At 45.4% G+C, this 13405-nt stretch overlaps 1 protein-coding gene across 1 annotated transcript in view; it reads left to right on the top strand.

Moving 5' to 3' along the window:
* LOC119436207 (zinc finger protein 142-like) overlaps nt 1-13405 on the top strand; it is a 169250-nt gene that overhangs the window by 95440 nt on the left and 60405 nt on the right. The window contains 1 exon segment of the mRNA XM_037702991.2: nt 2077-2218. Coding sequence (XP_037558919.1) covers nt 2077-2218 — 142 coding nt within the window.

The raw sequence follows: 13405 nt of genomic DNA, 5'->3' as shown, positions 1-13405 counted from the left end.
CGCGCTCTCGGAACGCGGAATCGCCGTGAGCAAAAAGGGTGCGATCGGACAGCGTCCAGAAATCCCTCCATAGAACCTCGAGAGACGACAATCGTCGATTGATAACCCGGCGCGGAGCGGCGGAGGTCCGGTTGCCATTGGCTCCGTGACGTCACCCTCGTCGCTCTCGGCACCCTCGGCAAGCCGTAAAACCCCCGATTCCTGCCGCTTTTGCCGCGCGCGTCATGATGCGTTGCCGCTCGCGGCATGACGCGGGCGTTTTTGCCGCTATCGTGGCCATACCCTTAAGCACCGCAAAGTCGCCGTTCATAATCGTGTCGATAGCGGCCGCGGTTGCGACAAGCAGTTGTTTCGGTTTGACTCGGGGCAAAGCTGTCGAGGATGAAGCGCACCGGCTACATCACGATGGACGTGCGATCCGTTGGCGTTGAGCTTACTGGCGAAAAAATTGAGCTTACTGGCGAAAAAATTATCGGGATGTGCGCGCGGTAGTGCAAAGCGTGTCGGAAATGATGGCGCGCGCCGCAGCCGTGCTGCGAAGGAAGTCGCGAGGCCTCGATCGCCGCTGCGAGAGCCAATCAGTCACGAGATGACGAGAATTGCAGCTTCCGCACTGCTTTTGTGCTAAATAGCGAAAAGATTTGCTCATCCATTATACTAATAAAATCGTGCTGACGTAGTAAGCATTTGCTTATTGTTTTCTGCATACCCTGATAATTCGGACATTTTTTTTTTTTTTTTTTCAATCCCGTGAAATTCGAATTAACTAGGTTTTACTGTCATATGTGATATATACTGTTCAAACTATTCGATTCGAAATTATTTGACCAAATCGCTATTCGCTTCGAACTTCAAATCCACTATTCGCCCGTCCCTAAATTAGCTGTAATTTAATTGAAAGGGAACGAAAGTTGCGGTAATGGAGGGAGGGAGGGAGGGGAGGCGATGTTTAGCTGCGGCACCAAATGCGTATTTATATAAAAATGTGGTGAGGCGAGAAGGTGGTAAAGACTTCGGACGCTGCTCGACGAGTGTCCCGTTCTGATCTCGTCGAAAACTTCTGAGCCGCCCCCAGAGGCACAGGCAACAGTCACAAGCGCCGTGCGCGTTCGGTGTGAACGCGGGCAAAACGCCGACGGCGTCGACAACAGTTCGGCGCATTGCTGGTGCTGCTGCGTGTCTAAGTTTATACAGCTGATAAAACTACTATCCTTACTCCGTATAGCTCTCTACTAATTTGCTATCGCAATTGATGCTTTGCATTTTTTTTAACATGCTTACTAAAGAGTGACAGCATCAGGCAACATGGTGTCAGCCCATCTTGATGTAAAAGAAAGTTCCGTTTCACTCAGGGAATTTAGCAAAATCACTCAGGGAAAACCTGGAAAACTCAGGGAATCTGAAAATGTCAACTTGGTAGACACCCTGGATATTGCTGCTCAAGTACTTAACAGAAGAGGACTTCCAATGATGCTTCCAGCAATGGAAGAGCATAGAAGCCAGTGTATTTGTCTAATGGGGAGTACAGTCAAATGTTTTTATAACGAAGTGCTTGGGACCTTCAAAATTCTTCACTATACAGGTCACTTGTTATAAAGATCATGCACTTTTAGAGAAAGTTAAGCATGTTCATTAATAGAAAACCTTTATTTTACATAAATTCAAGAGGGACTTAGTGAAATAAATCACCCGCCGCCTTCTTTCTTTGTGTGTGTGTGTGTGTGTGTGTGTGTGTGTGTGTACGTATGTGTGTGTGTGGGTGCACGCGTGTGTGTGTGCACACACTTTGTTGGCATATGGGACTGCAGCTGACCTTTATTGCACAAAGGTTCACGGCATGCTTCGCGATGAAGCACAAGCAAAGAAAGGTAAAGATGGAGATCGTCGAATGTAGCTATCAAATCTCTCGCTATCGGAATTTTTGGTCTGTTTTGTTGCTCTTTCAGTGGTGCCTTCGTTGACAATCACCTTCACATTCATGCTCCTCATCAGTGGTGCCTTCGTTGTGTTGTGCCATTCCTGATATGTCTGAAGTAAATGTTTCTGTCTGTCGCTCTCTCTTTTGTTTTGTATTAGACGGGGATTTGGATGATGGCAGCAATGAAGCACTTGGCAAGCGTAGAGTACGCCCTCCTAAGAACCTCGAGGAAGACTACTTAGTAGCTCCAGCTAGAAGGCGGCGTGCAAAGAAAGAAAATGCTGCTGAGAGGCAATACAGGCAAGTACTTTACTGATAGCTGACCTCATGGATTGCACTTGACATGACCAAAGCGTCCACTATCCAGCTAGGTAACGGTTGAGCATTTAAAGCTACTTTTCATTACACTAATTAGGCTACAAAGAAAGTTAATAAACACCTAAACGATTGTTTTTCACCCCATAAAAAAGTGATGGTGTCTCTAGGACTGGCGAGGCAACACTGCCTGTCCTACGCTTTCCATCCCATGGCTTCCATCCCCGCTGTCTTTCCACAGGCCCGGAAAACATAACTTTGTAACTCACAATGACATCGCTGTCCCACTTCCAGGAACTCAACAGGAGGAGTGGTCATTTTTTCTTGCTTGCAGCCAGGAGTTCAGGGGGTCAGTGAAACAAAAACATTAATAAGGAAAAGGCCTGTTACCTTCCTCAAAGAAAGTCTGGTTGCGTGTCAGTGCAGTGCATGCAGCACACTCCCCATCTGGTGTCGGCCGTTGTGGGATGCCACCAGTAAGTAATGATGTTGATAGTAAGTGCACAAATTCTGTTGTAGGTCTGAAGAAGATTTGACAACCGCATTTCTCTTCATCTCGACTTTGCGTACCCTGCTGTCTTTACCGGGGAAGCTTTCTATACATGTAATCACCTAGACTGCTCAGTCGTTATGAATAGCTTGTTTATTTTCAAGCAGAACGACATTACTTTATCTCAAGTTAGGGTCTGCTACTTGCCACTTTTAGCACTGCTGCAAAGTAGCTAGATGCGCTGTATGCTAGTGCTTGCAAAACTCATTAGCTTGGTTTTGAACTTGACTTTTCTGTTTTTAGAAGTTGCTTGTGTCTAGTTCTCTGGTTCCTATAGACATGCTTCCATGTTTCTGGGTTAAAGGTGACGCCGGAAAGTGGGTGGTGGAATATTCAGGATTAGACAAAACAAGAGTTAAGGGCCTTTGATGGTCACAGCTTTCGCCAAAAAAGTTTCAAGAATGTCATGCATAAGCCAATGATGGCATGACTACATGAGCATTCAGTCAAGAATGTGATGTGCAATGCTGATCATCCGCTTGCTTCTATGCACTGCCCATGTGTGACGCTTGCGATGGATTGAATTGTCATCAGCCTGTGCAAGTCTATTACAGGACTAAGGCCTCACCCAGCGACCTTCAATTACCCCTGTCCTGTGCCAGCTGATTCAATCTTATACCTGCAAACTTCCTAATTTCATCACATCACCTAATTCCCTGTCGTCCTTGATTGTACATCCGTTCCCTTGGAACCTATTCTATAACTGTAATAGACCATCGATTATCTGCCCTACACATTACATGGCTTGGCCAGCTCCATTTTTTAAAAACGGAGCTTGTTTGCTCTCTAATCCACACAGCTGTTTTCTTGTCTCTTAATGTTACGCCTAACATTTTTTCTACTCTCGTTGTGCGGTCCTTAACTTCTCCAGTTTCTTTGTTCCAAGTTTCTGCCCCATGTGTTAGTACTGGTAGAATGCAATGATTGTACACTTTTCTTTTCAAGGATAGCAGTGAGCTGACGGTAATGATTTGGTAATGCCTGCCATATACCCTCCAATCCATTTTTATTCTTCTGTAAATTTTCTTCTTATGATCATTCCCCTGTCAGTTAATTGACCTAGATAAACATACTCTTGCACAGATTCTAGAGGTTGACTGCCAATCACGAATTCTTGTTTTCTTGTCAGGCTATTCAGCATATTATATTGCATATTATATGTATTATATGCATATTAATCTTCTACCCTATTCTCTTACATTTTGTTGGCTAAGGTGCTCAATCATTTCTGGCAAGTTATCTCTAGTGTTGCTTGAGATATTAGCCGTTGATCCTCACGGCTAATCGTTCCTAGTCTTATAGCTTGAATATTTCTTATTAGCATTCAGTGAATAGCATTGAAGAGATTGTGCCTCCTTGCCTGACCCCTTTTTAGAGTGGTATTTTCCGGCTTTTCTTGTGGAGAATTAAGGTAGCTGTAGAGTCTTTGTAGATATTTGCTAAGATATTCATGTATGCTTCCTGTAATCCTTGGATTGAATATACATTTGCAATCATTTCTTGCTAGTAACTTGGCAATTTGTGTGCCACTCTTTGGAAGTTCACTAGGCAAGTCAAGTTCACTAGGCAAGGCCTAGGCAAGTGTAGATCACTTTCTAACACTTGTTGCTGGCAATACCTCATCTCATTCAGTGGTAGGTAACCATCCAGGGACTGAAAACATTCCTACATTCGTTAAGCAAGAATCTGTGCTGATTCGGCCTACCAGAAGGTCAGCCATCTTCTGGTTCTTGCAGCTTCTTGAATAAAATGCACACCTTAAGCATTGATGACATGTGCCTTTTACCTCTGATGATCGAAGAACCAGCAGTTCTTACAGCTCCATTATATGTCGATCTTGGTGTTGCATGCAGTCATGGGGGTGGCGCCACATAAGAAGAGCGTCGAGACATGGTGTTGGCTCAGGTTAATTAACCTTTTAACACTTTTAGGCGGTGTTTACACCAAGATAATGCATCAGCAGCAAAAGCACTCATCAAAGTAATGATATTTAAAATGTGTCGCATATATCTTGACACGCTTATGATTGGTATTGTGCTGCAATTTTGGATAACATGTGCAAAATGTTTTAGTAAAATGAGTGGGAAGGTAAAAAAAAAATGTTAGTAAAATGAGTGGGTTGGGTGTTTTTGCTCAGTGTCGGTGCGTTGTATGTAGCGGGTTCACTTCTTTGATTGTTTTTCACAATGTCATGCACCAGGCATAATTTTCAAGGGGCTGGATAAGTGCTTTTCAAGCTTTTCAATGCACAAAGTAGTTGAAGTTCTCAGACTTGATGTTCCTGTAGTGAGTTTTCACGTGGAGTCCACATTCTGTAAACTTGACAAAACTCACTAAAGAATTGAAAATTCTAAATTTTTCTGCAGCTCTACACTTTCTATGATTCTGAAGATGCAAGAAATGTGGTGAAAGTAAATTTTCAATCAACAGAATAAAGTGGTGTCTGAAAGGGTCAAGGATGGTAGAAAGTTTTTTCAAAACTTGTAGACAAGACTGTGTTATTACTTGCAGACAGTTCCGATGATCAGATAAAGCAAGAAATGCATGGGCGTTCCAGTTACTTTATGAAGTTAAGAAAGTAACTGGAACGCCAATGCATTTCTGATGATCAGATAAAGCAAGAAATGCATGGGCGTTCCAGTTACTTTACGAAGTTTTGTTAAGAAAGTAACTGGAATGCCAATGCATTTCTCCACGAAGTTCAGGAATTAATATCTCGAAACTGGTGTCATCCTGAGAATTCGTTCCAAGTGGATCTGCCTTGCAATCTCCATAGCTAGAATTTGTAAATTGCAATATGGGCCATAAGGTAATTAGTTAAAGACTTAATTAGTGAATTTTGTTAATTAGTCTATTACAGTGAAATCTCGATGATACGATCACGGCTAATACGAATTTCCGGATGATACGAATTTTTCTGTGGTCCCGGCCGAGCCCCATTACTTTGCAACGTGCTAGAGAATGGTTGTTACGAATCGATTTTCGACCCGCGTCGGTTGATACGAATAAACGCCGCACCCCCGACAGCCGCGAAAAAGAACAGCGTGCAGTCACGCGCTTTCTCCCTTTCTCTTTTGGTGCGGAGGCACGGATGCGTCGCCGGACAGTGCGGAGGCCGCGACTTGGCGCGAAGAGTTTGAGCGAAGGTTCGTGCGTTCTATCGCTTCAACGTAAACTGAGCGGCGTAAGCATAGCGCATACAAAGGTCAGAGCCGTGTGGAGATCGCTTTCAAGATACGGCGCGAGGGACAACACCGACAGCCGGCACAGGTGCAAAGTACAACCCTTGAACTCATGCTCCACGTCTCATGCTCCTCCACTGCATCACCCTCGTTGATCTCCTCTCCCATCGGTAGGCGCACCTTGTTGAGAAGCGTGCTCGCTACCACCCTTGTCCGCGAGATTCTCCCGCGGAAGCTGCATTATAGCCGGTATTTCGTCTCACGCGGATTCACTGTAAGCGGTATCCGTGTACATGGAGTTCTATGGGAGGGTAAACGGAAGTCGGAAAAGGCCGCGTTGTAGCCAGTTCTGCACTATAAATGGTTACGTTATAAGTGGTCTATACTGTAAATGCTTTTTACGTGCGTGTGCCTGAGTGAGTTCACCTCTGACTCTTAAATTTAGCTAGTTTTAATTGTGTTTCGATGATGCGAATTTCGGATAATACGAATATTTTTCGTGACCCCGTGAGATTCGTATCATCGAGATTCCACTGTATGCATTTCAATTCTTTGTGCAAGTAATGTCTGCCTCTTTGAGTAGACCAGCTGATGAACTAGAGTTGTGCTGTCTGCCACAGGCAACCTTAAAAACTGACACCGAAGCACAGAACTAAGTGTATTGTGCACTATGCGGTGCATGCTATTATGTGGTGCCTTAGCACACCTTGTAGCTCTCGCTGCCGTGCAAGATTATTTTGAGTTGGTTTATGAGGATGGGTCAAACTTTCGAAGTGCCTTGCCTGTTGAGCTTGCTCGCCTCTCTGGATACAACATATCTATTCCTAAAATGTGTCCTGCTGTACGGCATGAATGATAGGTTTTGCGTGGGATAGTATCTACATTGAAGCACATTCTTTTTGTCACGTGCTCTTTGCATAACAGAGAACCTGACTAGACCGTCCATAGCACCAACTCGCAATTTCCAGCTTCAAAACCTATGAAAGTTTTAGGCTCTGAGTTGGTGCCTTTTGTTCACCTCGGTTTCAAAGGTTCTAACTTTGGGGAATATTTCTTTGTCATCATTAGGATTCAGGAGAGTGGAGTACAACAGTGGTCCTTCCTCTTCATGTCATTAAAGAAAGTAGGGGTCTCGACAACCGTGTTTTTCCAAGCTGTGCTGCTGGAACCATTCTAGTAGTGTGGTCTGTTCAATTTTCTCTTGTTCAGCAGCGGTGCAAAGTGAGTTATGCAATTTACTGTCATTCCCATGCCACATATTGGCACAGCAAGCTGCCACTGGACCAAAATCTGCAGGGGAGCCTCTGCTGGCTCATCAGAGGCATTCTATATTTGTATTTCTTTCTCATAGGCCCGATCTCGATTTTCTTATTCTTTTTTTTTCTGCTGCAATTGGTGTGTATGCTTATAAATGAATATCATATATAATGAAAGTCTTTTCACATTGGATGTTACTTTGTTATGGTGAGGTTCGACTAAGCATTAAAGAGACAGACAACCGCTTAGAACATGAATCGAGATAACCCCGCTGATGAAAAGATTGCCTATTGTACTGGTTAAAATGAGCCATTTTTTTTCCCTCATTAGACGTGAATTTATAATTTTAATTCTTCACTAACTGTCGCGAAAAATGACCTTCGGTGCCCCACCTGGCAAAAACATAAAGTCTACCACGTGACCTTATGTTAGTGTATGCAGTTCCTGGTATTTTTATTAGTATTGAAATGCAGTACACTTTTTTCTGTTATAAGTTTTTTTAGCTTGCAATGTGCAGATAGGCCTTCATTTGTAGTGAGTAGAAAAGCGGCGCTGTCTTCGCATTTGTTTTTCGATGAGTTGGCTTGGCTCGTCTATCGACAGAATAGCGATGACGGGGGCCGGCCAGCCATGGCTTAAGCGTGTACTTGGGGAAAACGCGGTACAAGTATAAGAAAGGTCTGTAATGTAACGCAAACTTATTGTACCAGCTTTTTACTTCCAAAAGTGGTTGAAAAGGTAAAATGCAGGTGGTTAACCACAGTTCCACTCACTCCTGTGAAAGCAGAACAACGGGCGGCTTTGACAATTTGCGAGGCGGGCTATCGGCATCGCTCTCACTTCTCAACGTTGCTGGAGCAAGGACTCTTACTTTTTTAGAGGCTGCTCAGATAGAAAACTTCTGCTTACAAAATGTCCACACGCTTTTTGAAGTAACCGCTGCAGGTGTAAACACTACCAAGGGTGAGCTTTTCGTTGCGCCATAAAAACTAGGTCCTTAACTTTTTTCGTACCGCGCCTATTGGGCATGGTTAGCCCTCTATTGATGGTTTGAAACGCCGCTTTTGAGACCTTCAGTGCCGCTCACTGACATATTGCGCCATCGGATGTGAAAGAGGAGACACTATATTTTTGTTTTTAAGCAGTTCGCTTTTTTCCAGCCGGGGAATTCATTTTTAAGCGTGCTCCGAAGTTTTGTAATCGTCAAAGCAGAATGCAAAAATGTCCAGCTCCGGGCACGGCGCGTGCTTCGGGAGATCGTAGATATCGTGATTACGCTGCCTCTGCGGCTGATCTTATTGATACATTGAATAGCAGCGAGTCACAGGACGCTGACTTTTCGTCGGACTTTGAGTCTGAAAGCGACGACGACACAAACCAGCCCGGAACATCGGCGGTCGCAGCCCGGCACGCCCAACTGTAGTGCTTGCAGTTAAATTTTTGTAGCGAAATACCTGTTCAATGAAAAATTTAGATTTTTTTCAGAGATAGTGCCTAATAGGTGGCAGTACATTTTGTATATCTCATAATTTTCGTAACATTTTTTTCTCAGTAGATAGAAGTGTGCATTTACGAACCTTGTTCAATTTTATTGCACAATCTCGATTTTAACAATTTATATCTTTTTTTTTTTTGTGACATACATCTCATTAATAAAATTTAATGCTTGAAAAGTACATTCGTTTTACTTTCTGGTTATGTATTATATTAAATTTTGAGTGCAGTAGTTCTTTCAGAAAAAACATCTGCCGTAACATTGTGAGTGATGTGATGTGCTTGGCCCAGTTGGTGTGGGCTGCTACAGATGGCGCAACATGTCCTGCGCAGCACGTAGCCACGCCGACATCATCACCTACCTTTCCTGCTTCCGTTTCCGGGAGCCTCGCCTTGTTTTTGCTGTTTGCCTGCGATGGGTGGGTCAGTCAAGCCATAGCCACTGGAGTGCTCAGTCGGTGTGTTATAATGTGTATGTAACCTTAACCTGCATTAAACCATTTCCCTACTATGCGAGTCTTCCTGCATCCAGCCCAAGCCTGACATCTGGCGCAGTCGACCCCGAACCTCTGCCTAGCCACTCAGCCACGGCAGCGCAAGAACGATGGTCAGTACGCCTTTTCAACCGCATTCGTCATTGTACTCACGCCCTCATGCCACCGAAGACTCATGCGTAAAGATACTCCTGCATTTTACCGCTCGTCTTTGTTCACTTCACATCAGAAGCAAAGCACGGCCGTCATATGAAGAGTGCCGTGAATGTTGACAACTAGCCCAGAACTAACTTGAATCCCACGCATAGCCTGTGGATTAGTGCTCACTTGCCTAGTCTCCCGTGCGCCCAGCCTCGTTTTACGGTGCATCATGCCAGGAATTATTTGGGAGGAGCTTGACTCAACGACCATGTCGCGGCTCGGAGTCAACCTTATCTGCGAGGAATTGGCCCGATGCGAGTTAGAGAGCACCGGCTCTAAGGAAGAGCTTATTCAGTGCGACATTCACCAACGTCATGAGGCAACACCGCGGTCAAGCTGGAGAGGGCGGGTACTGCCGGCTACTCAGGTTTGACCCTTGATCCCGCGACGCTCGAAAGTCTGGCACTTCTGTTACAACAGCAGCCACGCCCCTCAACTACAGTTACCATACTGCCAGACCTGTCGTCATCGATTGCTTGCTTTGATCAGTCTCCAGCACAAAAAGTTAATGTCTGGCTCAATGACGTCCGCCGGGTACAGCAGCTTGCCGCATGGGATAACGCCACCACCCATCTCAATGCCGCAAGTAAACTGAAAGGCACAGCTCGGAATTGGCACCTCGCTTTTGGAAATCATCATTCAACCTGAGAAACATGGAGCGCTTCCCTGAAGGAAATATTTTCGTCGGAGCTGACCGGCATCGAATGACAGGAACGCGTCATAAAGATCAGACAGGGCCCAGGTAAGAACCTACAAGAGTACGCTTACGCAAAGCTGCGAGATTGAAAGCTGCCCCGTCACCCTTACCGACCCCCAGAAGATTGATTACCTACTACAAGGTCTTCAAAAGCCACATGTCATTGCAGCCATCGCGGCTAATAGGCCGTCAACAGTGCGTGACTTCATGTCCACGTGCACAAGCCTAGACAAGTGCACTCAACATGCCCACGACAAGGCAAGTGTAAAGCAACCGATGCTTCCACAGAAGCCACCTCCTCGTTCATTTCTAAGTGGCAATTCATGACATGAGCAGTATAACTTCCAGCCATCTGCTCCTCCAACAGCTACAACAGCACAGCCAAGACAGTGCATTTCCGAGTTGCACAAGGAAAAACAGGAACAAAGATAAGAAGCCATTTCTGCACAGTATGGGGCCCCAGCATTTTGGAGCGGCCAAGACATCGCACAAGCAATCTGTTACAAGTGTAAAGAGTTAAAGCATTTGGCGTTAGCATGTGCCTCGCGTAGCAACAGGGCACCAAGGAACCCATCCTCAACCATCTTTGATGCCCAACAGCCACGGGCCTTTCACAGTATGCCTGACAAACTTGAAGGCTCCCAACATCAATGTCCATTTTTCACGGCGACCGTTGCAGGAATCGGAGAACACGAAGCATATCCGGACTCTGGCTCGAACGTGACATTGATTTCTAAAGCCATCCTACCTTCTGCAATGATCTTGCCATGGACTAATTTTCCTCTTGCCGTCATTGGAGGTGGTACAGCGCTACCAGTTGGGTCTGCCCTACTTAGGATAACTGTTGGCCCTATCACTGGTGTGGTTGAGGCAGCAGTTTTGGAGAACAACGTCCTACCCCTTATTCTGGGTGAAGACTAGTTTTTGGCAGTGCGGACTCGCTTGATCTTCCAGCCACCATAGCCCACTCAGCTACAACATCCAGCCACCGGTGTAACGCTTCTGGCCACTCAGCATCTTGTCCCGCGAATGGCCAATGCCGTCATTTTAGCCCGCTCAAAGCTTTTTGCGCCGACAGAAGCAACATCACAAGACTGTCTACAACGAGAACTCTTACCTTCACCAGAAGAGCCTCGCTGGCAACCTTTGGCGGCGAAGACAGTGCTGTTGGACAGCAGCACTGCCGCACTACAAGTCTGCACTACGGTGCCTGTAACCATCCACCCCGAATTTCCACCAGCCAGCCTAGGCAGCCAGCTCTCCCATGAACAGCAGTCTGTCATTGCTGACATACTGGCCAAGAACAATGCCGTCATTTCTCGCCATGAAGATGACATGGGTCATTTTACCGACACTCAACATCGCATTGATTTGCTGCCTAATACAGTGCCGTACAGCCGCAGTCATTTCTCGCCATGAAGATGACATGGGTCATTTTACCGACACTCAACATCGCATTGATTTGCTGCCCAATACTGTGCCGTACAGCCGCAGCCCTTACAGATATAAGCTAGAAGACAGGCAATTCCTTGAACGGCAAAACAAAAAGCTCCTTGCTCAAAATATCATCCTCCCTGCATCGGGCCCGTAAGCATTCCCAGTCGTTGTGGTGTCTCGCAGTGGAAAGAAGCGCTTGTGTGTGAAGTACATTCCACTTAATGAACATACGATCAAGGTTGTACACCCCCTACCACTGGTGGATGACATTCAGGACGTTGCTGGCTGTGCCTGCTTCGCCACAATGGACATTAAGGGTGCCTACTGGCAAGTCAGCCTGAGACCCCAGGACTATGAGAAAACAGCATTCATCATCCACCACGGAACTTACATGTGGACCCGAATGCAATTCGGATTAAAGAATGCACCGTCCACATTTCAGCGAGCCATTCAATTGCTATTCCAAGACCTTCAGCCTCGCCCGGACAAATGCGGCATACAAGTATATCTCTATGACATCCTTGTCTATGCAGAGTCATTCATCACATTCGCAGATTTGATGCAAGAGGCCCTCTAGTTGCTGCATACCAGTGGACTTAAGGCCTCACTTTACAAATGTTCCTGCGGTCTCGCTTGCATCAAATTTCTTGGGTTCATCATATCAAGCGAAGGCTATCGCCTGGATCCAGCAGCTGCCATGTGTCGTATCTCAACTCCCCGAAACCAAAAGGAAATCCTTTCCTGGATACAGACAGCCAGCTTTTACCGTCGATAGACCGATCCCACCGACCGATCTGCGCATGCACCGGTTTTCCGGAAGTAGCACTTCCACCATCTTTGTTGTAGTTAACTGATCAACCACACCACCGCAGTCTGCGCTTGTTGAGTACTGCGCACGAGCTTCCCAGACATCTCTGCGACTCCACCACTGAGAAGCATTCGTCATGTATTTTAAGAAATTACATCGGCTGTTCATTGCAGCATGCGAGGCGAACGTTGAAAAGTGCCTGCTGCTCATTCATTTCGGTTGTTACCCGCTGGTTACGCGTTGAGTATAGTATTTGTTCGAGCTTGTATATAGTGCATGCTGATGTACGCGGTCGTTTTGGGTTACTATTTTTGCACACGTAAATCTCGGTGACTGCAACATTGTGTTTACTTAGCAACGGACATAATAGGATTTGTATACCTGTTGCAGGTAGGTTTGAAATGCGGTGCCAAAACTTTTGGGCCTTAATGATGCTTACCTAAATGGGTTTCGCGCATGACTTGCAGACTTCGGTAACAGCGATATTTAGTTTCTTAGGTAAGCTAGGTGGCATTTTTAACATAAAAACACCGATAGCCAATCAATAGCTAATCGATCAATAATCAATAAATTCCGGAAAATTCTGGGGATGACTTGGTAGTGCTTAGCCTAGCCCAAATACGTAGCCAATACCTTGCGATAGCCAAACAATAGCTAATCAATAATCGCTCAATAATCAATAAATTCCGGAAAATGCTGTGGATGACTTGGTAGTGCTTAGCCTAGCCCAAATATGTGGCCAATACCTTGCGATAGTCAATCGATAGCTAATCAATAACTAATCGATAATCTATCAATAATCAATAAATTTTGTGAAATGCTGTGGATGACTTGGTAGTGCTTAGCCTAGCCCAAACACGTGGCCAATACCTTGGTATAGCCAATCAATAGCTAATCGATAATCGACAAATAATCTATAAATTACGGGAAATCTAAGTACACGGGTGTTTTTTCATTTTGCCCCCATCGAAATGCGGCCGCTATTCGTCCCCGTGTTTCTTCTCGTACTGTGTATTACCACTACCACCTATTAATCCGTTGGATCCACGTCT

Source organism: Dermacentor silvarum, chromosome 1 (assembly GCF_013339745.2).
Source record: "Dermacentor silvarum isolate Dsil-2018 chromosome 1, BIME_Dsil_1.4, whole genome shotgun sequence".
Taxonomy (NCBI): domain Eukaryota; kingdom Metazoa; phylum Arthropoda; class Arachnida; order Ixodida; family Ixodidae; genus Dermacentor; species Dermacentor silvarum.
Note: the sequence above shows the minus strand (reverse complement) of the source record. Positions and strands in the feature narration are given on the sequence as shown.